At 38.9% G+C, this 26,643-nt stretch overlaps 1 protein-coding gene across 1 annotated transcript; it reads right to left on the bottom strand.

The window, feature by feature from the left end:
- Positions 1–8,012: 8,012 nt before the first annotated feature.
- On the bottom strand, positions 8,013–26,003 carry timd4 (T cell immunoglobulin and mucin domain containing 4). Its single transcript, XM_059352437.1, has 8 exons — positions 25,912–26,003; positions 24,208–24,386; positions 23,878–24,040; positions 21,294–21,374; positions 18,199–18,278; positions 16,290–16,401; positions 14,531–14,564; positions 8,013–9,082 (listed from the first exon to the last, which is right to left on the bottom strand). Exons 1-8 carry the CDS (start codon positions 25,979–25,981, stop codon positions 8,998–9,000), a joined length of 804 nt encoding a protein of 267 aa, XP_059208420.1. The 5' UTR covers positions 25,982–26,003; the 3' UTR covers positions 8,013–8,997.
- Positions 26,004–26,643: the final 640 nt, after the last annotated feature.

The following is a 26,643-nucleotide window of genomic DNA, read 5'->3' as shown; positions in this document are numbered from 1 at the left end:
CCACTGAGGATTTATACTTTAAGAGTCCCTGTCCCAAGTTACACCAAAGTTTGCTGCTATTAAGAACTCAATACAATGAAATCTCAGCTTCAAAGGCTACAGCTAACTTATTGAAACTTAAACAATCCGTTTTTGATCAAGGGGAGAAATCAGGTAAAATTTTGGCTTGGCGTATAAAACAATTCCAATTGGAAAGATCAATCACTGCCTTAAAAAATGATAGAGGGGAAACGATCTCTGACCCTGCTGCAATAAATGACTCTTTTAAGGTCTACTATGAAAGGTTATACAGTTCTGAATTAAACCCAGGCGAACCAGACCCAAACTTTTTCTCCCTGCTTAACAATATAAATATTCCCAAAATAGAAGAAGAGGAATCCTTGAGACTGGGGGCTAACTTGACCCTGGAAGAAATCTCAGAGGCAATAATGAGTATGAAATCTGGAAAGGCTGCAGGGCCAGATGGTCTGCCTATCGATATTTATAAAAAGTTTGCATCCAAATTAAAGGCACCCCTTTTGGAAATGTTTTCTGAATCTGTTCAAAAGGGGATACTCCCACCCACTCTAAGAGGGGCCCTAATCACACTTCTTCCCAAACCCGGAAAAGCGAACGATAAGTGCGAAAACTTGCGGCCAATTAGCCTTTTAAATTCAGATTTAAAGATACTTTGTAAAATTCTAGCAAAGAGACTGGAGCGACTTTTGCCAGATATCATCAAGGAAGATCAAAACGGGTTTATGGTTGGGCGTCAGGGATTCCATAATGTTAGGCGAGTTTTAAATATTTTACATGAACAAAGGGGGTCATCTGATACAGCTTTCCTGGCATTAGATGCCGAGAAGGCTTTCGATAGGGTAGAATGGCCCTATTTGTTTGAGCTTCTTGGTCGCTTTGGTTTGGGAGAGGGATTCTGTAACTGGGTCAAGCTCCTATAAATAATCCATATGCAGAAATAATTACCAATAATGTTATCTCAAAACCAATAGAGATTGGAAGAGGATGTAGACAAGGTTGCCCCCTATCCCCCCTTTTATTTATAATTGCAATTGAACCACTCGCTATTGCTATAAGGGACCACGCTATGATCACGGGTATAGAAATTGGAGGGCTCGACCATCGAATAGCTCTTTATGCTGACGATGTGATCCTCTTTCTTAAAAATCTGGAAAATTCTATTCCGGCTATTTTAGACCTAATTGAAAAATTTGGCTATATTTCTGGTTATAAAGTTAATAAATCAAAATCCTCCATAATGCTTTTGAATTCAGAAGAAAGGGTGAATCCACCTAATTACACTTCCCATTTTAGAAATGTGAACCATTTTACTTATCTAGGAATTCAGATTGTTCCAAAACTGGAAGATGTGGTGAACTATAATTATAGTCCAATTATGACTGACATATCCAAATCAGTGGAGAGATGGTTGAGTCTCCAAATCTCACTGATTGGTAGAATAAATATACTTAAAATGAACGTTCTCCCCAAGGTTCTGTATTTGTTTCAGAATATCCCCTTGCCACCTCCATCAGACTTTTTGCTGCAATGCCCTAATATGCTTTTGTATTATTGGGCAACCCAATTAAGAACTATAGTGTTCTATTATGCTGCAGAAAAGCCCCCCATATGGAGAAGTATTGAGTCACTCTCCCTCAGGCTTGCACTTCCCACGTATATCTACTCTGATAAATATAATAAACTCAAAAAGATCACGCTTAATCCTATAGTTAAAAACATGATTTGTATCTTACATGTCACCTGAAGACATTTGAAAGAAAAATCTCTTTATTATTATATTAAAAAAAGAGAGCTATTATTTTTAGCCCAATTTGGGGCAACAATTATTTTGCTCCAGGTAGAGCAGACGGTGGTTTTAAAATATGGGCAGATTTGGGGTTGGGACTGGTGAAAGATACTTTTGGGGGGGATGGAAGACTTTTAAGTTTTGAACAACTAATCTCTAAATTTAATATCCCTCGAAAACATTTTTTCAAATACTTGCAGCTTAGGAGTTTTATCAGGTCTTATCAAAGTGAGTTTACACAAATTCCCCCGGTGTCCACATTAGAGAAAATCCTAACTAAAAACCCTTATGGTAGAGGTATGATATCTGAATTGTATGAACTGCTGATGACATCTTCTCCTGATTCCTCTGCTGCTAAGCTTAATGCATGGAGATCTGACCTGCAGGAGGAATTGACAATGGAACAATGGAGTAAAGCGTGTAAGTTAGCCCAAACATAGACGGGTAACACACGTCTAAAAATGCTGCAATTTAATTGGCTAATGAGAGTGTACATTACACCAGAAAAACTTAACAAATTTAATATGCAGATTCCTGACCTCTGTAATAGATGTGGAGAAGATAAGGGCACATTGTTCCACTGTATATGGTCATGTCCAAAAATAAAGGAATTTTGGGAAGAGGTTAGAGTAATAATACAGGAGATTTTATCAATTAGACTAGTGAGGGAACCCAAATTTTTCCTACTGGGCTTATATCCTGTAGGACATAACATAAATGGCTCTGAGAAAATGTTCATAAATATGGGAATACTACAAGCAAAGAGAGTGATAGCTCTAACGTGGAAAAATATTGGCAAACCAAGTATTACGCATTGGTTCAAAGAAATGTCTTTATGTTTACCATTAGAAAAAATTACATATACTCTAAAAGATAAACAAGAAATATTTCAGAAAATATGGGGGTGCTACATCCAGTATATTAAGAACAAAGATTTATCTGATGTACTGTGTGAAACAGGGACAGCATAATTTTTCCCTGTACAGGACCACAATCATATGCTGCATCCTGAAGATTGCTTTATATCATCTGTAAGAACTCTCATGGACTCAAGTGCTCTTATAGAATGTACCCAATGTTTGTATAGCGTTTGAATATGTTTGTCTATGTATTTTGTATATCTATGTAAAAACTCTAATAAATATATTGTTGAAAAGAAAAAAAACAAAACACATTAACACTTTAACACAGTGGAGACAGAGCTGACTTCCAAAATGATTTGGCGACCCCCAGAAATCATCTCGCAACCCCAATTGGGGTCCCGACCCCAAGGTTGAGAATAGCTGGTGTAAATGATATGATGCATACTGATTACTTTTACTTTGACACTTTAAGTACATTTCAGTAAGTTTTAAATGCAGGATTTTCACTTGTAGTGGAGTCATTTCACAGTGTGGTATTACTACTTTTACTTAAGTAAGGGATTTTAATACTTCTTCCATCACTGATTTCGATATCACTGGAAAGCTGAGACTTCTGGATTCCCAAATCTCCCAAAAAGACACAAATTGACCACAAAATGATCAAAAAAGACATAAAATGACAAGAAAAGACACAAAATGACCAAAAAAAGACACAAAATGGCCAAAAAAGAAGACACAAATTGACCAAAAAAGACACAAAATGACCAAAAAAGACACAAAATGACTAAAAAAGACACAAAATGACCAAAAAAAGGAAACAAAATGACCAAAAAATACACAAATTGACCACAAAATGACTAAAAAAGACACAAAATGACCAAAAAAGACACAAAATGACAAAAAAAACCCTACAAAATGACCAAAAAAAGACATGAAATGACCAAAAAGACTAAAACACATTAACACTTTAACACAGTGGAGACAGAGCTGACTTCCAAAATGATTTGGCGACCCCCAGAAACCATCTCGCGACCCCAATTGGGGTCCCGACCCCAAGGTTGAGAATAGCTGGTGTAAATGATATGATGCATACTGATTACTTTTACTTTGACACTTTAAGTACATTTCAGTAAGTTTTAAATGCAGGATTTTCACTTGTAGTGGAGTCATTTCACAGTGTGGTATTACTACTTTTACTTAAGTAAGGGATTTTAATACTTCTTCCATCACTGATTTCGATATCACTGGAAAGCTGAGACTTCTGGATTCCCAAATCTCCCAAAAAGACACAAATTGACCACAAAATGATCAAAAAAGACATAAAATGACAAGAAAAGACACAAAATGACCAAAAAAAGACACAAAATGGCCAAAAAAGAAGACACAAATTGACCAAAAAAGACACAAAATGACCAAAAAAGACACAAAATGACTAAAAAAGACACAAAATGACCAAAAAAAGGAAACAAAATGACCAAAAAATACACAAATTGACCACAAAATGACTAAAAAAGACACAAAATGACCAAAAAAGACACAAAATGACAAAAAAAACCCTACAAAATGACCAAAAAAAGACATGAAATGACCAAAAAGACTAAAACACATTAACACTTTAACACAGTGGAGACAGAGCTGACTTCCAAAATGATTTGGCGACCCCCAGAAACCATCTCGCGACCCCAATTGGGGTCCCGACCCCAAGGTTGAGAATAGCTGGTGTAAATGATATGATGCATACTGATTACTTTTACTTTGACACTTTAAGTACATTTCAGTAAGTTTTAAATGCAGGATTTTCACTTGTAGTGGAGTCATTTCACAGTGTGGTATTACTACTTTTACTTAAGTAAGGGATTTTAATACTTCTTCCATCACTGATTTCGATATCACTGGAAAGCTGAGACTTCTGGATTCCCAAATCTCCCAAAATTTCAAAAATGAAAACACCAAGGCATATATTTTCTGTGGTGTTATAATGTGTAACAACCCAAAAATTGCTGCAACAACTTATGAGACGTAACTGAACATGGGAATGGACTTCATGGATATTCATATAATGTTTTAAACCCTTGAACACATTAATCGTTTTAATTAAATGATATTTTCTTTTTAAACAACACATTTTTATGAGAGATTCATGACTACTTGACGCACAGTGCTGAGCTGCATCTCAAATGAATAAAGTGTGTGATCGTGTGTGTGTGGCGCCTTCCCCTCAAGCTTCTCAAAACACGGAGGTGAACACACACTTTAGGCTGTGATGTGTCTTAAACTAATATATGACTAACGCCACCCTGTAGTACAAGTCTTGATCACGCTATGAAAGCCCTGCAGACATTCTGTAATGACAGCTGTGACCAAAACACTGAAACACCAGACATGTTTTCATACGCTTCACAAAGAAGGCAGAAGTACCGACACAGAAGCTAAGACTGGGGCGGCAGTGAAGAGTATTTTAGCCACCTTAAAAAAGACCAACTGATGAAGCGATATCAGTTGAAGTATATATACACTATATTTAGAATATTTTCACTGTTTAATCTTGCTGTAAAACAACTCTTTCCAACGGGGAATGGAAACACTCTATGCTCTCTTCAAAGCCACCAGATTACTTTGACAAAAACTATAATTTTACCTCACAGAACAAAGTTGCCCTGCATAAAACATAATAAACTGTAATAAGGTCTATCTATCTATCTATCTGTCTGTCCGTCCGTCCGTCCCTCCCTCCCTCCCTCCCTCCCTCCCTCCATCCACCTACCTACCTACCTACCCATCCATCCATCCATCCATCAATCTATCAGAACAGCAAGTAAAACTAGAAAATTTCCTCTGGGGAAATTCTGAAAGGGCCACGGGGGCTACTGCCGGTGTGTGTACACTATGATGAGAATCTTCAGAGATTTCAAACTATGCCCTTTAACCTCAAAATGTGTGTGTGTGTGTGTAGCGAAAATCACATAAAGTTACCTGTGTGTGTGTAATTGAAATCACATAAAGTTACCTGTGTGTGTGTTTGAAGCATATGTATGCATGTGTGAGGAGTGTGCGCGCTTTCGTGCGTGTGTGTGTGTATCTGTAACTGATGTCACATCAAAGATCAAAGGCAATCAGATCGAAGCAATCAGGTGCCAGAATTAACTGGCACCTGTTCCGGCTCAGTGACAGCAGAGGTAGACAGACTGGAATTTCAGGCCTCGAACAGAAAGCATTTTTGGCAAAACCATAATACCTATCATTGATTCGACTTCACTTTGAGCGTCCTGAGTTCTTCCTGAACGTCTACATATGTTTTTTTTAAGAAAAATAAAAAAATTGCTTTCTTAGAGCGATCTAAAAAAACTGTTACATTTCCCTTTTTCATAAATCTTCCTGCGTTTTTAATATGAGAGCCAATGAGGCTGTTGGTGCATGTTGGTGGCACATCTGTGTGTCCTACACCCAAACTATAACTCTGACAGCTTTACCAGAGGATTGTGAGTGAGAAGACTAATTTTCCTACGTTTCTATGTATAAATTATTTCTGTAGATTGGAATTTGCGGCCTGGAGCGCAGTTTTCAAATTTATTTTTTGACAAATTTTTCCCTCCCTACACTCTGGCGATGATGTCACACACTGTGACACGAACATTCCGTGCAATACACGGTAATACATGGTCATTGAACAGGGATTGATAAAAAACAATATGACCTATCGAAACGTGGATTAATACACCGATACACAAGACTTGTGTCTACTGTTTAAAGTTTAAATGGAGTCTCCAGGTGAAATTATGCCGGAGAAGTAGACATTTCAAAATCTCCTATTATTGTTCTTTTTCGCTCATTTTTTTTTCGGCCGTCCCATTAATTTCAATGCAAAATTTTGGGCAAAGCCCCGAGCACTACTGTTATACTACAGCTATTGCTGCGATTGGTTGGTGCAATTGCCCCGTGGCCCTAACAAGCATACAAGACAGAAACAAGCACACACACAAAAATGTACCCAGCCATGTGGTAAAATTAATAAAAGGCTTTTTTAAATAGATATGTTTTAAAAAGAGATTTAAAAGATGTCACTGATTTTGCAAGTCGAAGATCATCAGGCAGGGGAATCCATAGTTTTGGGGCTCTGAACGAAAAAGCCCGGTCACCTAAGAGAAACTGTTCAATTTAGGAGACATATTCAGGGAAAAAAAGATTTTAAAAAATTTATAAAATTAGCTTGACAGATTTTGACAACTAGTTCAACATGTTTGTATGTAATGACTCAAGCAATGAAATGAGGACTATTAGTTTTATATGGAATGATTTTCAGCATTCACAAGTATAGTTTTAATTTTGACTGACATGACATAAGATATGATAATGTTATAAACAGCAGAGAGTTGTATGGAAGCACTTGATGCATGTCCAAAAGCATTTGTAATGTGTTGTAAGGAATGACAAACTGCTACTATGATGAGCACAAATGACTAAATGTTGTGGAGGTTGAACTAACTGTTGTGCAAATGTAAAGAGCGATGTGAGAAATGCACCAAAGCGATTGAGAAAAACTGTAATTATATCGCCCACACAGGCTGATGTTGTGGTAACTGTGTGAAGAGTTTTGAAAAAGCGTTAAAAGTATTGAACAACGGGTCATAGTGGTTGTAAAAAAAATTTAAACTAATTTTAAATGTGTAAAATGTGTGCATTTTGTCTCAAAAGAAGAAGAATTGTGTTAACCCTCAATGGTATGCATTATGATGCCAGTTAGGAAAAAAATATTTTTTGTCTTAAAATAGACTAAATAAACATACTGTGAAGAAATTTGATCATTCTTTTTTTGGAAGTTTTTGGGGTTTGTTGCCCATAGGCAACATTGTACCATAACGGTGCACAAGTGAAAAAGAAAGTTTTTAAAATTAAGTTTAACATAATTTATTTAATAAACATGTGTAAAAGATTCAGTAGCTTCAACAGGGTACGATACATATATACAATTCTTTTTCCAGATGGAAAAGGGCCAGGAAATTACGTTTTGAGTGATTATTTGTGGCGTAAAATGGCAATGCTTTTCCCTTTGAAAAAGTCTGCAAAATAGGGTTTCAATATGGCCTCCTGGAGGTCATGTGACGAATTGCTAGTGGTTCCTTATACTTTTCCCTCTTTTTCAAAGTATCGCATCACTCAGAAACATGCATTGTAGAAATTTGACAGGCCAAAATTGGGTATGTTGCCTGAGGGCAACACCGTACCATAGAGGGTTAATTGTATAGCCCACACAAGGTGATGTTGTGGTAACTATGTGAAGAGTTTTGAAAAAGCGTTAAAAGTATCGAACAACGGGTCATAGCGGTTGTAAAATACTGTAATAATAATCATAATAATAATAAACTTTATTTATAGAGCACTTTTCAAAACAAAACGTTACAAAGTGCTGAACAGCAAGTAAAACAAGCATACAAGATAGAAACAAGCACACACAAAAATGTCACTGCCACTGAGAAAAACTGTATATTGTCAGATTATCACACACAGAAATTGTGATTGGCGTTTATTCAGCTTGCTTTCAGGAAGTTTAGACAGGTTAGTTGTCACAAGAAACACTAATAAAAGACAAAGTACAGCAGCAGCAGCAGGATCCTGCTCACAGTCAGACACAGAATGAAACAATGTGTGAAATACAGGGGCGTGGTATTCCACTACATTTGTTTGACAGGCTTAGTAATTTGGCAAAATTTGATTTTTTACTAATACAAAATATAAACTAATACATTATGATGTGTTATTTTAGATTAAACTACGCAGCAGTTCATATATAAGTATTTAAACTGTGTTTCACTTTTACCAGCTGCAACATTAAAGTGATGAACACAGTAACTTAATGCGTTCTTAGTATTTTATATAAGTATCTATCAGCAGGTATATTTTAATGTTAATACTTTTGTACTTAAGTAGGATTTTAACTTGTATCAGAGTATATTTTCACTGTAATATTTTTACTTTTACTTATATGAAAGTTGTGAGTAAATGCCCTATATCATCTCTTGTGAATCTTGAATTCATGTGTTGGGTCTAGATTTGATTTTGAGATAATTGTACTAAACAGTTTGGCTCTGATGCCAAGTAGAAGAAGGACCATGTTGTACAATGTAACATATTTGTTAATGTTTTTTGTCACATGACTTATTTTTTTTCACTGGATATAGAGAGGCATAGAAAATTGAAATAACATGTGGCTGATGGTGATAATTTTACCCCCTGATTGTATTACAGTAATTCAGACACTTTCTGTGTTTTGTAGACAAAAACAACAAACAAAAAACAACAGTTCATTTGCGGCTGAGTTGTAGAAAAGGCTCTCTAGTCCAGAGTGTATATATTCTCTTGTACTGGTCTTCTCATCCGGATCTCATATATGATGTGAGGAGGTTCTTCAGAGGAGAAACTGGAGGAGAAAAGTGAAGTTTAACAGCAGGTCTCACTGATACAAACAAGTTAAGCATTTTGTTAGCCTCATAGCATAATGTCATTTTTTGGGCCAAATTGTGATATCTGCCTAACTTTACTCTCCTACTACTGTCTATTGTCTATTACTGGAGCATGTATGTGACGTAAACACATACGTGACGTGAGCAGATCTGAGCAGAGTTTCGCGTCTTGGCAGTGTAGACGGACACGCTACGGCGGAGCGTATTTAACTTTTCCACTTTGGAAGGTGGTTTCAGATTTTTGCGTCTTTAAGCCCCAAAAACGCCGTCACCGTCTAAACGAAAGGCACTTCCGATAAAATATTTTGTCGTTTTTACCCGCGAGCGTCCTCGTGTAAATGGGGCCTTAGTCATCTCTTTGACTTAAGCATTTTTGCAGCTACATACAAACATGGCCAACCGCATGTGGTCGCTCTGCTGACCAGAAGTGAAGTATTAAGTCTTCTCTTTGAATCATCTGGTAAGGTAGGTCATGTTTCTTCAACTTTCTAGACAATAAATGTACTTTCAGTCAATCAAAGGGATTAGGAGAAGTGTGTTTTTTACTTTTAATCACATTTCTGCAACAAGGTATAATGAAGTGATGTAAACGGTAGCAAAACACTTTTTATTGTAAGTGTAAAGAGATGTGTTTTGACTAGAAATAAGACATTTTGACAAGATATAAGATAAATGTTCTTGGTAAGATTTTGAGTTTTTGCAGTGAACCTGTTCATAAAAGTGTTCAGTGAGCAGAAGTACTCCGTGTTCGTTCCAAAAAAAGACCAGTGTGATGTATGTATCGTTTTTTTTCTTGTTTTCCGAAACGCTCAAATATGTCTTAGGCAAATATGCTATGAGGCTAATGATTTGTGGAATTTTATAGAGAGCCAAAGTGAAACCAGAACTCCCAGCTTCTGTTCTATAAGTAATAAAAGTGTATAGATTCACTGGACCGCAGCAAAACATGGTTCATCTTATGAACTGTGGTTAAATTTGGGCACCAAAACTAGATTAGGAAAAAGATCAGGCTTTGGGTCATAAATACTTCTTCTGAACATGACAATTGGGTGCAGTCTAAGGCTACGTTTACATGATGACGGTCTGAACAGAAGACGCAAAAGTGGCATCTTCACTTTTTATTCCGCGTTTAGACAAGCGTTTTCAGGAGGAAATCTGCTGCATATGGTGACGCTAAAGTGTGTGAATTGGATTGGGTATGCATGCCAGGCGGCATCAGTTAAAGTGATGAGAGCATCTTTGGGCATGTGGAAGTTTTCACGCCACGCATTTTCGTCAGCTACTCCTTCCACAAAGTTCTCCACCATCCACTAGATCTCCCAGGTCTCGTCCAAAGCCGTCTGGCTCGCCTCCGACCAATTGGTGCATCCTAAATGTGATTGAGGTAATTCCTAGATCCTTCTCTGTTCACTAATACTATGTGTACATATCCTGTACATTTGGTGGAAAGACTCCTGTGAGTTTATTAGAGCTGCCAGAGCAGCTTGAAGGTCCAACGCATGGAAATAATCCCACATGTTTGTTTATTTCCCTGTACTGGAGCATGTATGTGACGTAAACGCGTACATGACATGAGCAGATTTGATCAGAGTTTTGTGTCTTGGCAGTGTAGACGGACATGATACGGTGGAGCGGATTACAGTTTTACACTCTGGAGGCTGGTTTCACATTTTTATGTTTTTAAGCCCCAAAAACGCTGTCACTGTCTAAACGAAAGGCACTTCAGATAAAACATTTTGTCAGTTGTACCCGCAAGTGTCCTCGTTTAAACGGGGCCTAGATAAAAACAACAAAAAAACAACAACTACTAGATGCAGTTATGTAGGTTAATTTAAAGGTTACCTTAAAACCTAAGTAATTTAGAATTGAATTTTGATGTCATGCGGGACACAAACCCAGCTGTCCTGGGTGGAAGTCTGTCCCATCCATCCACCCCCTGGCATCACGTGCCCCATGCTATAGCCAAAATGTTTCGTATTACTAACAGGTGAATGAGCCAGACTGTAGTGTAAAGCTCTTTGAGTGGTTGCAAATCGACTAGAAAAGCGCTATATAAGTGCAGGTCCATTTACCATGCAGGTCCATTTTGTAGAATATTTTATTTTTCCTATCAGGTTTTGTCCCTCCCTTTTGGAGCGCCTTTTGTTTGTAGGAGTTTTTATTTTATTGTTTTTCCCCTGAGAGTAAAGTTAGTTTTTCCCCTGTTCTCCGAGAGGATGATCACAGCTGCTTTTTTTGAATAAAGAAACATTAGTCTAATAGTCATTAGAATCCTGACTTGAGCCCGGCCGGACACCATGAGCCATATGCCTGTGTTTTATTGTTTTCTTAGAGGCAACTGTTACAAATATATCTCTGCACAGTTTGTTGTCAGATTGTATTGTTGTATCTTTGGTTTCTAACTCAACTTTTTTTTATTGCAGTTGAATTTCCTCCACTGCATGAGTAATAATGATATTCTGATATCATATATGATAGCATACCGGTGTGACGGCCCCAGGCCCCACCCGGGTGTGGGTGTGTGTGTGTGTTTGTTTGTTTGTCTGTTGTTTCAGGGTGCTGGATTGGATCCGATTGGAGGCAGCTGGCCACTGTCTCCACGCCTTTAAAACCCGCCCTCCTGAGGGGTTTGGTCTCTTATTTTTTCCTTGGCATCATGGAGGAGCTGATCACCTTTGTTTGAGTTCTCTGTGTTTAGTTTTCCATTATATTAAGTTGACCGAGTAGTATGTTTTCTGTCAGCTCCTTTGGTTTAGTTTAGTAAAGATTTGGTTATGTTGTTTCCTTTTGGATTCATTTTGTTCAAATAAATTATACTTTTCCATTTAATCCCTATATGCTTCCTTAGTTTTGTGTGGTCTGTGAGCCGGATCATAACAAATTGGGGGCTCGTCTAAAAAGAGAATAGGTTGTAAGTGGTGTTAATTGTTTGGTTATGGTGATATATGTTTTTTGTGGTTGTTGTTTGTTTGTAGTGGCGCTTTGTTGGGAGTTCACGCGTTTCCTTTGTGCCGGCAGGGAAGTGGCGGGACTGATGGGTTTCCCCAGGGAGTGACGTCATCCTTGGGATTCCCTTTCTAGCGTCCAGTTTAGGAAGCTTATGTTGGGATTTGGAATGTGGTTAAGTATTTTTCTTGGTTATGTAGTCCAGGGAATTAAAGGATGCAGTGCAGATTTTGCCTTTGTCGATTTTGTGAGACAGTCGCGGGACAGGGAGAAGTGAGCACTGACCGTTTTTATGCGCATAATGCACCTGTTGAGATGACTCCCCTGTAGGCATAGCGCGGTTCCTCTTTGGGATTCGTGTGCAGTACATGTAGTGTGGGGTGAAAGTGGTTGGAGCGGTTGTCTCGGAGCACGTCCGTAGTGTTGGCGGGGTTGCCAGCGTGCTGGTCGCCTTTGTCCACACTACTGGTTTTTAGTGCGTAAATACCCGCCGTGAGTACCCCCTGAAGACTAGGGTTGAGTTAGGTAGATCGGGTTAGGCAGTTAGAGGGGACGCTCGACTTTATGAGGTTTGTAGCCCTCGGTTGCGCATGAGTGGGGTCAGTGTTGTGCTTTTTTGTTGTTACCGGAGACTGTCTGGTGTGGTTAAATCATGGCATCAGTGGAAGATTTTGTGCGCGCTCCGTCGGAGGCGTTATTGGATCAATGTAACAGAGATCAGCTGTTGAAAATAGCAGAGCATTTTGTAATATCGGTAGGTGACAAAAGATTAAAAGATAATGTTCGGGCTATTATTAAGGCAAATTTGTATGAGTTAAATGTTCTTAAACCATTGCAGGAATCACCGGTTGTAACTAATCTGGCTGGGGCGGATGGGTTGCAGGGCGCACTCGCGGAGCCTGGCCCTGAGCTGGCCTTGAGTTTTGAGCAGCAGAAGGAATTGCTGAGATTGCGGATGCAACTAGAGACGGGAAAAGAGTTGGAATTGGAAAAATTGCGACAGAGAGCAGAGTTTGATAAAGCGGTGGCTGTGGAACAAATACGGCAGCAAACAGAAAAAGCTAAACTTGATTTGGAAGCTATGAAGTTGAATCTGCTTAAGGAGGGAAAATTGTCTGATGTGTCAATGAATGAGTCGACTCGGATTGGTGATCACTCGCGGGACATTGTGAGTAGTTTACGGTTGGTACCGAGATTTAATGAGAGGGAGGTTGAAATTTTTTTCACGTTGTTTGAGCGAGTTGCAGATGCACGAGGCTGGGATGATGCGGACCGCACGGTCTTGCTGCAGTGCGTATTAACGGGACGCGCGCAGGAGGCTTTTTCCTCGTTGACAACAGAGGATAGCGGTAATTATGTGAAGGTTAAAACGGCAGTTTTGAAAACTTATGAAATGGTCCCCGAGGCTTATCGACAGCGATTTAGGAGCTGGAAAAGGGGGGGCAAATCATGCTTAGAGTTTGCCCGTGATTTGTTAACTCACTTCAACCGCTGGTGTTCAGCAGCTGAGGTAAAAGACTTTGATGGTTTGTGTAACTTGATGGTGCTTGAACAGTTTAAAAATTCGGTTCCGGAACGAGTTGCAATGTACTTAAGTGAACAGAAAGTGAAAACGGCTGCAGAGGCTGCTGCGTTAGCGGATGATTATTTGTTGACCCACAACGTCGGTGGAAATCCGCGTACTGCGTTTGGCGCTGGCAGGGGGTAGTAGTAGTTTCATGTCTTCATTATGAATGTTTCTGTCTTTCTCTTAAATTTGCTTCAAGGTACCAGTAGCTGAGATGGGATAGAAACTACATGATAGTGGACAAGTGAAAAACTGTTAAGGTGAATCTGTATTTTGGAAGAATGTAATTTTTGTGATTGTTATTTCAAATATATGCATTGGTATGGGTAAAGATTATTAGTAAAAAATGATGTAGTTGTGCAAATTGTTGTTTACAGGTTGTAGCAGGCCAGGGTTGGGACCCTGTCTTTATGGGGGGGGGGGGTGTGACGGCCCCAGGCCCCACCCGGGTGTGGGTGTGTGTGTGTGTTTGTTTGTTTGTCTGTTGTTTCAGGGTGCTGGATTGGATCCGATTGGAGGCAGCTGGCCACTGTCTCCACGCCTTTAAAACCCGCCCTCCTGAGGGGTTTGGTCTCTTATTTTTTCCTTGGCATCATGGAGGAGCTGATCACCTTTGTTTGAGTTCTCTGTGTTTAGTTTTCCATTATATTAAGTTGACCGAGTAGTATGTTTTCTGTCAGCTCCTTTGGTTTAGTTTAGTAAAGATTTGGTTATGTTGTTTCCTTTTGGATTCATTTTGTTCAAATAAATTATACTTTTCCATTTAATCCCTATATGCTTCCTTAGTTTTGTGTGGTCTGTGAGCCGGATCATAACACCGGTCACAGCCTGGAACATTTTTAAGTACTCGTCAACATTCAAGATTGCAGTAAATAACCTTAGATGAACTCACCAGCCAGGCTTTAAGGCTCTTCTGTATATTCCACCTGGAGAAGGAAATGAGATTTGATTTAGACACATATTCAATCTGCACAATCACTGTGTTCACATTAAAGGCTTCAATCATGCAGTTGAAACCAGAAGTTTACATACACGATATAAAAAGACACATGCTTTTTTTCTCACTGTCTGACATGAAATCAGACAATCACTTTTCCTGTTTTAGGTCTGATAGGATTAACAAAATTATTTCTACATGCTAAATGCCATAATAATGAGAGAAGGATTTCTTTCGACAATTTTTTATTACTTTCTTCAAAGTCAGAAGTTTACATACACTAACATTATTATGCCTTGAAACTATTTGGGAAAGCCCAGATGATGCTGTCATGTCTTTGGAAGCTTCTGATTTTATTGACAACATTTGAGTTAATTGGAGACACATCTTTGGATGTATTTTAAGCCACACCTAAAACACACTGCTTCTTTGTGTAACATCATGGGAAAGTCAAAAGAAATCAACCAAGATATCAGGAAGAGAATTGTGGACTTGCACAAGTCTGGTTCATCCTTGGGTGCAATTTCCAGATGCCTAAAGGTGCCACATTAATCAGTTGGAATCAGTCGGAATGTCCAGCCATCATACTGCTCAGGAAGGAGATGGACTCTGTCCCAGAGATGAACATGCTTTGGTCCAAAATGTGCATATCAACCCAAGAACAAAAGCAAAAGACCTTGTGAAGATGCTGGCTGAAGCTGGTAAGAGTGTGTGATTATCCACAGTGAAACGAGTACTGTACCGACATGGGCTGAAAGGAAACTCTGCCAGGAAGAAGCCATTACTCCAAAAGAAACATAAAAAAGACAGATTACAGTTTTGTCAGACACAGGACAAAAATTAAGGTCTTTGTCCCTGTGTGCATTTGCACAGGGCCGGTTATTCCTACAGGCCACCAAGGCGGCTGCCTAGGGTGCCAAATTTGCGGTTAAGCATACATCTTTGTTTTAACAACATTGATTAACGAAATATTTTTTTAAAAGTCTTTACAATCAACAGATCTGTGTTTTCTCTTCTTATTTTCAATTTTCAAGTTTCTAAAAATTAAAATGTTGAGACCATTATATTGCCTGTATGTAGTTCATGTATCAAATATAAATACATTTGAATTTCATTTTTATGTTTATTTTTATTGCATTTGTATGTCTACATTTTATTTATTTTCAGTCTTTGCCATTCTTAATTTGATGAAGATCTGTGTTTTCTTATTTATTTATTCGTATTTTCAATTCAGTTGTTGTTGGTAAAGTTCCAAAGTTTCTAAAAATAAAAATGTTCTGAGACCATTACCTTGCTTGTAGTTCATGTATCAAATATTAGTGTACAGCATAATACATATAACATAGTGTACCTATATCAGAATGAATACATGGAATGGATGTGGTTCGGGGGGGGGCGCAAAATCTCAATATCGCCTAGGGCAGCCAATGGGCTAGAACCGGCCCTGCATTTGCAAACTGTAATCTGTCTTTTTTATGTTCCTTTAAATAATTTTGGTAATCCTAATGGACCTAAAACAGGAAAAGTAATTGTCTGATTTCATGTCAGACAGTGAGAAAAAAAGCATACGTGTCTTTTTATATAATGTATGTAAACTTCTGGTTTCAACTGTATTTAGTTTGCAGCAAAGCACCATAATAATAATAAATACTATTCAGTTGTATAATTATTGTGGTATTGAGATGCTGCATGAAGGAAAGAGGAGAAATCGTACGTTTGAAGGCCAGAAAGAGAAAAACTGCTGCCAAGATGAGCAACACACTGAGGGACAGAGAGAGGATGGGAACATTGATCTGGAGGGAAAGAGACGGCAGGGAGTCCTCCACCTGACATGACAAAAAGACAGGTTTGACTTTAAAATGATTATCCTTCTTAATATCAAACTCTATTTGTTAGGGCACCTAAAGAAATTCTTTGTCGACTAACAATCCAATCGATTAGTTAGAAATCAACAGATCTGTAAAACTGAGATTCTTTGTAAAGAATCATGCAAAAGCACCACTTGACTTGGAGAGACAAAGAGCAAATATGATGCTTGAAGCTAATGGTGGCACACTATAATAATTCATATTCAACACATATTCAACATAAATTAGTTGCTTATTAGCATGCAAATAAGTAACATATTGGCTCTTAATTAGTCATTATTAAGTAGTTAAATACTTTATAAGTCTCTACACTGTAAAAAAGATTAACAATAGCTAATCAATAAAACTGAGGCAACAGATTGCATGCCATATTATTAATTAAATCTAACTACGTTACAAGTTGAGTTAATATCAACTTAACAGGAAGTGCCTGTCAATTAAAAACGGACTAATTCTATTGTGTTGGATTCATTCAAAATTCTCTTGATTTAGAATTACATACACATAAAGATTATATTTAATGTGATCAAAATAAGTAGATTCTATCTCAAACATTTCTATATTAAAGTTACTTAAACAACTGCCTCAAAATCAAGGACGCATTTATATTGAATACATTTTATTAAATATATTAAGTAAAATGAAATGACTACAGAATAACATAGCGGTGAACGAAACCATGGAAACGGCAAATAGCCACCTTCTCCAGACCTTTGACGTGACTGGTGGCTACTTTTGGATGATTGGATGAGGATTGGTAGATTGTAATGTCAATCATTACTCTGTAAAGTGGTTGACTAACATTGGCACAAAGTGACATTACAATCTACCAGTCCTCATCCAAAAGGAGCCACCAGTCACGTCAAAGGTACAACAACTTCCTTACTTACTACTAATAAGCAATAATTCTGAGGTTATTGAGGGAAAACTCTTAGTTAATGTCTTACTGGTTACTGGTTACTGGTATAATAAGGCCATGCAGAATAAGGCATTAATAACTACTTAATAATGACTAATTAAGAGCCAATATGTTACTTATTTGCATGCTAATAAGCAACTAATTAATGTTGAATATGTGTTCCCTAATATAAAGTGTTACCAAGTTTCAACATGTACACAAGAATTCAACCTGGTCTCACAGGAATCTGTGAAATAGCCACGGATTTGCTTAACTCAAAATCCGTGGAATAGCCACGGAATAACTAAAATTTCCGTGAAGCTGACACGGATTTCGCTACAATGCAAGTTAATGACAGTCATATCCCGTGGCTATTCCAACATACAAAGTGATTATGTACATTCACTGAGTGAATATTTAGAAAAAAAAAGAAATGTGATCAAAATCCATTTTTATGCAGAAACTAAGTCAAATGTACTAAAAATGAGAGAACTGTCCGCCATGTTTTTTGTTCTGACCGCCGGAACCTTAAAAGTCACGTGACTTGGAACAAACCAATAGGAAAAAATATCCATGGAATAGCCACGGGATATGACTGTCATTAACTTGCATTGTAGCGAAATCCGTGTCAGTTTCACGGAAATTTTAGTTATTCCGTGGCTATTCCACGGCTTTTGAGTTAAGCGACTCCATGGCTATTTCACGGATTCCTGTGAGAACAGTTTGGCTTACTTCCTGGAGTCAGGTAGAAGTGCAGTGTAGAGACGGTGGAGGTCTAAAAGAGCTGCTGAAGCCCCCGGCAGTTAAAACCACCCACCATTCTGACCATAATTTAATAATAAGTTATGATTACTCACACCGACAGTGTCAGAGTGCAGCCGCGTGGAGTTCCTCCTCAGCAGGTCCAGCTGAGACGACAGCAGCGATTTCCAGTTTACTGGAGACAGAAAAACACTTTGTAGACTATGAAAAACTTTTGAGATATGATTCGTATGATATTCTACGAAGCGTGCCGTGACAAGCTGACAGTGCTGACACATGACACATGCTGATGTAAAGTATATCACAAGCCCTACAGGAGTCCTTCTTCATCATAGGACACAATTTTGTGGGATATTTGAATTCCAGTGCATTACATTTCATAGGTTCATGAGAACAACCTGATTAAATAAACTAATGATTGTGTAAATAGTCTTGGAATTGCATAAATTGGATATCAGCTGAGGCTCTTGTGGATTCAAGGATAATCACTCTCTGAAATCTTTGGCTATTATGTCCGTTAAAAAATCTCTGATAAAATCTTCACCATGCCATGTTGGCATACATTTTTTCAGCGTTACCTCAGCTATATGTCCTGATAATTAATTTAACTTTGACTTACTTGATCAAAATTTTGAACCCAAAAGAAACAAAGGAAAACATAAAATCTGATCTTGAAAATTATGAAATGTACATGTTACAAATATGAACACAGTTTGCAAATATAACATATAATAGGTTAAATGAGGATAATCTCTAGTTATATATTTTTATACTTAATATTTGACATCATCTCTGGTTTTATTTGGCCGAATATCATTAAAAAAAAATCTTGTAAAGAGTTCAAGCCAGAACTTTAGAGGGAAGCTGATAGCAAGACTCGACGTTGCTTCATTTTTATGTCTTCATGTCATGTAGAAGTAATGTGCAGGTGGTTTCATGGACTCCAGAGGGTTAAGGGAAATGACAATCGCAGCATTTTACCTCTTGTTCTCTTCAATGGCAAATTGCAACAGAAAATTAGCCTGGCTAACACCAGACTAATCACAAATGAGATTAGTCTGGAAACCAGCCGTTCATTTCTCCGTAGAGGAGGCGTGGTTTACGATCCTCCGGAGCCGTTTATTGGGCGCTTAGAATGTCTATCCAAAGTGTCTGTAGGTAGCTCTTAGCCAATCGTATCAGTTATACCAGATGACGTAATAGAGCGACAGAAATTGATGCATACGTCTATGGTTTACATAGCCAGACTAGCCCATCTCTACTTTGAGGCTAAAATTCTCAATTCTGCTTCTGCAACGTTTTTCTGCAGCATGTTCACATTCAGCCACACACATCCACTGATTTTATGGGCAATAAACAAGCTACTGCGGGTCTCTCGGCAGCTCCGCTGTCCCCCTGGTCGTAGCGAGATCACCGGCGTTACGGTAGTGGGGCTAGTAGCGGCGCTAGTAGCGGGGCTAATAGCGGCGCTAGTAGCGGGGCTAATAGCGGCGATAGTAGCGGGGCTAATAGCTGGGCTAGTAGCGGGGCTAATAGCGGCGCTAGTAGCGGGGCTAATAGCGGGGCTAGTAGCGGGGCTAATAGCGGCACTAGTAGCGGGGTAGTTGGTGGAATAGTAGATTAGACTTTTCCCAAATCCTGTCGGAAACAAGGCTAAAACATCCTTTTTCGTGGTGAAACAGGAGTCTGCTGCAGCCATGTTGGATCCGTAAGAAAACTACAAAACTACAAGCTTCCATCTGCCGAGTAGTACGCGTTATCGTCTTGCCGTCCCTCCCCGTTCTGTGATTGGATCCCTAAAACAGGGCTAAGAAACGGCCCTGGTTGCCAGACTGCCTGGAGGTTCGAAATGAAATTCGAGCACGCAAGGCAGTATGGGTATACCCAGGCTAACAGAACATTGCATTCTTGCCAACATTTGACAGCGATTGTTGCCCACCAAAATATCTGCCAGCTTGTTTGCTTGACATTTGGATTAACTGAATGAAGAAAATATACATCATTTTGCTTTTACTTGCTTGTGGGCATAGACGGATTACCGCATGGGCAAAGTGGGTGTGTGCCCAGGGCCCTAGAGCCAATAGGGGCCCTTGGCCTTCAGATTTTTTTTTTTTTTTTTTGGTACAATTTAAAAATATATTGGAATGAATGTGGCTTTGAAAATGTAGTATGATAATAAAATCAATTAAATGCTTTAGAAATTATAAGATTAAATCAGTAATGTGTGATGACACAATATGCGTTTTTAAAATGGAGACGTGGGCGCTCAGTGGATCAGCTAAACGAAAACAGAGGAAAGAAAAAAGCTGAAACGGCTGAAACCACCAAACTGGTCAGAGAGTTGGACTGTGATTACTTTATCAATTACTTTTCCTCGAAGAAGGCCAGGAAAGAGCCGGTGGCTTAGCTGAGTAGTTTCTAGGACTGTAGCCGGACGGTCGGTCTGAACACATTAGCGCGATTTAGTGCATTTGTTTATTACCATTACAACATGACTCCTCCGTGGCATGTGCTGTATTTGTGTGTGTAAGTGCGTCTGTGTGCGCTGGCCAGCGCGAGGGAGAGAGAGAGTATTAATGGGACTCTGGATGCGCTGGTTGATAGTTTCGTTTTTTAAAAATAGGTGGTTACCTATATTTTAATTAATACTACAAGGGCTGGCTATTTGAGCTTTCTGTCTCTCCCATAATATATATATCATCCTGTACATGGCAGGTGCCAAACAAAACAGACCTGTGTGTAGACAGGGGGCTCGTGGTCATGATAATCTGTCTATGTGTATATCGTCCTGTACGTGGCAGGTGCCAAACAAAACAGACCTAAAATGACAGTTATTTTGTGTGGTTGTATGTGCCGGTGTTGTTATGTGCGTAATGGGAAGAGCGCCTTTGCGGGCACACTGTTTGCGTGTGTAGGCAGGGGCCCGTGGCGAGTTTGTGTCCAGGGCCCGTGGTCATGATAATCCGTCTATGCTTGTGGGACACTAGTGCACTGCATTTTGTCACATGTCTCATTGTGAACTCACTTATGCACTCAGAAATAGAAAGTGTAAGTACGAAAGAATGTGAATTGAGTCACAGTACAGGATCAACAATTTTCAATGTTCAACGTTCAGTGAAACCAGGTAACCCAATCTGAGCCAGAGAAGCAGACTAAATTGTATTTGCAACCTTTGGGACCTGTGGCTCACCTGTGGAGACCGATGGCTCTGTGGATTGAATGGTCATTGCTGTCGTGGTTGTCATTGAAGGAGGAGAACTGGTGACGGGAGCTGAGAATAAAAAAACAAAACAAATTACTACAGATTAACTCTGATTTAATCAGATTTACAAAGTTGGGTTTTAAAGTCTTGTCTATGCATGTACAGATATTTCTTTCCGCTTTTCAAAACTCTGTTTTTCTGTTTCTGTGTGGACGTAAAACAGAATGTTAGGGGAAGAGTTATGTAATCCCTAGGGGTGTGACGATACTCTCAGCTCACCAGAGGAGACGAGACATGATATTGGGTTCCTGAGAACGAGGCGAGATGAGATTTTAAGAAAACTAATGACAAAATATATGACTGTAAAGACTTTTATTTAACCGAGTTGCACATGCATTTTGAAATGTTTTATTATAACTCTTTACATGCATGATGTAAGCATGAACTTTTAATAAACTTCTTCTTCCACAAATTGAAACTAAAACTAACATTTATAAAAGTTAAAATAAAATGAAATATTTCTTTATTTTTGTCAAGTGCAAACAATATAAGCCGTGGGTCAGTTGGTAGTGTGGTCTTCTGATCGGAGGGTTGGTGGTTCGATCCCCGACCATGGCAGCATACATGTCGAAGTATAGTTGAGCAAGATACTGAACCCCAAATTGCTCTCGATGCTGCGTTCATCGGTGTGAGAATGAATTCCCAATGGTGGCAGGTGTGGTAGCCTCTGCCACCAGTATGAATGTGTGTGTGAATGGGTGAATGAGCGTAGTGTGTAGTGTAAAGTGCTTTGGATAAAAGCGCTATATAAGTGCAGTCCATTTACCATTTACCTTTAGGGGGAAGAGTGGCCACCGGGAAAGTCTCAGGCCACACCCTCTCAAATGTCCGCTCACTCTGCATGTCTCCACTACAAAAAGGCCCTCAGAGGGATTTAGAGACTCCGGAGTTGACGTATGGTTTTCAATTGTCGCATAATCACATAGCGACAGTTTCGACCGTGATCACATAAGCGATGGATTAAACACGGGAGACGCAACTGTGGCCGCAGCATGGCTAGTTATGCACAGCATCCCCGCTGCATCACTAACTGTGCACAGAGTGTCTGGTGCTTGTTGTAAACAAACAGAGATCACCTCCTGCAGCAGCAGCACATACACACTGTACACACAGGGGCCGGTGGCTCATTTAGAAGAGTCGAAGGGGCACAGTCCTGCTAATAGGCTAACAGTTAGCTCTGTAGCAGTACAGCGTGTAGGGTGACCAATCGTCCTCTTTTGCCCGGACATGTCCACTTTTTACGTCCTGTCCGGGGCGTCCGTCCGGGTTTTGTAAATTCACGAAAATGTCCGGTGTTCACTGTTTTTCATAGGACCAGTACACGTGCACGTAAATTGACCGGCGCTTTGCACACAATTTTGCGAGACGTAATTACCAAGAGGCTGCCTAGTGGGCGGCTCAGCGCCGCGCACACACACAGAGAGAGACAGAGAGCAGAGCAGACAGAGGGCAGATCGAACAGCGGAGCAACATTGCACGTGAAATGCCGAAGCGCAAGTGCAGCTTCACAGATGAACTACAAAAAAAAATTCCGATGTACCGTCACAGGTGGGAGGCGGAGTGCATCGTGTGCAATGCTGGCACATATGTCTCAATGTCTAATAAAGATGCTGGAGATTTCAAAGCTCAAAGCTCAAAGACAACTAAAGATGAAAAGTATGGGGCGTTCCCGGTGGCACACCTGGTGGAGCGCGTACCACAGAGGCCCAGTCCTCGTAAGCGGACGGCCCGGATGAGAAATATAGATCCTTTTTGTTTGTTAAGTTAGTATCTTTGTGAGACTCTTCTATTATTTATCTTATCGCAGTTATTAAGAGATATATTGTTGAAGTTAGATTTTCTAACAGAAGAGTTCATATTTAGAACATTATTTCATATTATTTATTAATTTATTTGAAAAGAGTCTACGAGAGCTATTATTTTGTTACACGTTTTTACAGATTTCATTTTATTTTATTACAGAAGTTAATTTTGCACCATTGAAGCATAATAAAGCATGTTCATCAACCACCGAGAAGCCTGTCTGAATTTGTGTCTCGAGGCCGTGCTGATTGTCCTCTTTTTTGGAAATCAAAATATGGTCACCCTAACAGTGTGTATGTGCTGCTGCTGCAGGAGGTACTTAGCGATGCACTTAGCGAACTCTGTTTGTTAACAACAAGCACCAGACACTCTGTGCACAGTTAGTGATGCCGTTAATTCACAATCACTATGTTTCTGATCAGCAGAGACTCTGTGCATAATTAGCCATGATGCTTTCAGCTGCTGACGTTGTGCACAGTTAGTGACGGTGAAAACCATACGTCACCTCCAGAGTCTCTAAATCCCTCTGGGGGCTAACTTGTAGTGGAGACACGCAGAGTGAGAGGACTTTAGAGAGGGTGTGGCCTGAGACTTTCCCGGTGGACACTTTTCCCCGTAGTGAAACACGGCTTATGTCACGGAGGACAAAACTTGCAGACTGGTCCTTTAATTGTGTTTGTGTAAAGTGATGTGGTGTGGTTCTTCTCACCTTTGACCACTCTCAGGTTCATGATGACTTTCTTGTCATTGAAGATCCCGTCGATGTCCACCCTGCAGCAGTACGGCCCGCTGTCCGTCCGCCTCACGTTCAGGATGTCCAGGTCCATCTGTCCATCCAGGACGTCCCCTGTCAGCCGGTACCTGTCCTCCACCTGCAGCACCAGAGTCAGGTTATAAATCTCCATTGACTGGATGATATAGGATCACCAAAACAATCTCTACTCTTGGCTGTAAACATGAATCAGACCAGAACTAAAAGACGTCTTTTGTCTGAACCAAAGCTGTTAAAATGATCAAAACTTTTAATTGACGGCCTGACCTTGGAGATGACGCCATGCTCGTCTGTCTGCACCAAAATGTTGTTGCACCAGAATGTCCCGCAGCCGCGACCCCAGCAGACCCGACTCAGACCAAACCGCTTCACAGAGTACTGACAGGACAGAGAGGCTACGCCCCCCTCCGCCACTTTAAAACAGGAAACAGAGGAAAACTGTCTACCTGCAACACACACACACACACACACACACACACACACATAAATAATTATATATATATATATATATATATATATATATACATATATATATATATATTATCATGCACTGAATATAATATTATATAATATCAATATAACATATGCACATAGTAAATATACAACCCTGATTTCAAAAATGTTATGACGTTGTATAAAACATAAATAAACACTAAATGCATCAAATTCAGACAAGTGTATATATATATATATATATATATATATATATATATATATACAAAAAAAACTAAGTGTCACATTTTTTCATTAATTGTCTTCTCTACGCTCTGTTTTCAATTTCAATTTCAATTCCATAATGTATAATTCACAGTGTTTGTTTCCTTCAACTAACAGTACAAACCTCAAAATTAAAAATAATACATTAAAATCATTCAAAGAAAAAAAAACACAGAATCTTCACATTTGTGATACGTGAACCATGAAATGTTTTTGCATGAAAAATGACTTCAGCCAACAAAATAGTTTTCCAACAAATGCAATTAGTTTTCTTTCAACCAAGTCAATAAATAAAATTACAGTAAAAAATTAATTAACTCATTGTTTCAACTGTACTTCTACACACACTCACACACACACACACACACAATATATGCATATATATGTATGTATAATTTTTGTGTGTAAAGATCCTTATCTGTAAAGTAAATTCAGATCAATATATACCAAATATGCATTTTTATCTATAATTTGCACTAAGTTGTATATAGTATATTGTATATTGTTAAATGCCTTTTTCTATTAGATTGTTTATTTTTTATCTTTATCTTAAAGGGATAATATATTAATAATATATATATAAATATAAATAATTTTGTGTGCAATTTTTGTGGTCGGCTGTAACAAAGAAATTTCCCCGCAGTGGGATTAATAAAGTCAAATCTAACCTAATCTAATCTAATTTAATATATGTATATTCCTAATTCCATTCCTAAACCTTTCAGTGAATATTTCCATGTCAACTCACAAATAAGTACAAAACTAGGCAATTAACAAGATTACACCTCCTCACTATCATACTACCCTTGGTCAATTTTCCTTAAAATACAGAGGATCAATACTCCGGAATGATCAGTTTAATAGTTCAATACAGTTTTCCTCTCTGAACACATTCAAGAGCAGTTTAGTAGTTCTGATGCTCAGCTCACTAAGACACACACTCATACACAGGCACGCATGCACACACACACATTTCTACACTTTTGTTTTATTTTACTTTTATATAAAAAAATAATAATAAGCAACTTTTTTTCTATTTCATAATTACTTGTTTTTTAATTTTAATATAGGTAGAGGCCCTGTAAAAGCCCTTTTGGGTTTCTTGCCGCCACCTTGCACCTTCCTGTTGTTATCTCTTTATCCTTGTCTTTTGTCTTATTATTGTGCAAAATAAATAAAAAATTCAACTCTAGCTGTAAATCCAGTGGAGTGAGACAGAATGAAAATAAAAGATGTCGGCAGGTTGTGTCTCACCTGACAGCACCAAAAGGAAGATGATGAAGGTCTGAGGCATTTGACAGCGGCAAGGCGAGACGGCAGCCATCCTGTGAGTGTTAGCGTGTGTGTGTGTGTGTGTGTGTGTGTGTGTTTATATGTGTGTGTTCATTGTCCAGTTAAGACGAAAACAAAGTGTGTCTCTGTGACAGAGCTGAGGGATGGGCCAGGGACACACACACACTGTTTGTGAGTGTGTGACGTCCTGATGGTGAAGTCTTTATTGATTCATTGATAACTGAGTCCCTAATGTCTTGTATGAAAATGTTTGTCTTTGGGTTTGCTAATTTTGTCTGAAAATTCTTCCAAAGATTTGATTTCTCTTGTATTTTTTTGTTATTTATGAAGTCTGTTGTAGACAGTGAAATATTTACTTGTGGGAGTTATTTTTGTACTGTTGGACGTTCTCGGTTTCTCTGCTTTTACTGCAAATGCACATTTATTGTTCAAATTACATTTTTTAAAAGTATTTAAACCATAAAACCATTTTAAGAGAATGAACAGACAGTTTCCACTGATGGAAGGAAATACTGCAGTACAAAAGGACTTTGTCTCTGTAACACACACACACACACACACACACACACACACACACACACACACACACAGGCCCTGGCTGTGTGGAGACATCGCAGGAACACAGAGGACTCATTATTCACATCAAATATTTCTGTTTTTAGTCCCCCTACGTCTCCCAAAACTGACAATCTG

This window comes from Centropristis striata, chromosome 15, assembly GCF_030273125.1.
Source record: "Centropristis striata isolate RG_2023a ecotype Rhode Island chromosome 15, C.striata_1.0, whole genome shotgun sequence".
NCBI classification, from domain to species: Eukaryota; Metazoa; Chordata; class Actinopteri; order Perciformes; family Serranidae; genus Centropristis; species Centropristis striata.
Note: the sequence above shows the minus strand (reverse complement) of the source record. Positions and strands in the feature narration are given on the sequence as shown.

Bases quoted from the DNA above. Each gene is read 5' to 3' on its own strand.
- timd4 (XM_059352437.1), bottom strand. From the start codon at position 25,981: ATGGCTGCCGTCTCGCCTTGCCGCTGTCAAATGCCTCAGACCTTCATC. The intron at 18,279-21,293 runs GTGAGCCACAGG...TTCTGTCTCCAG, and splicing joins AGAGCCATCGGTCTCCACAG to TAAACTGGAAATCGCTGCTG. The intron at 16,402-18,198 runs GTGAGTAATCAT...TTGTCATGTCAG, and splicing joins TGCACTCTGACACTGTCGGT to GTGGAGGACTCCCTGCCGTC.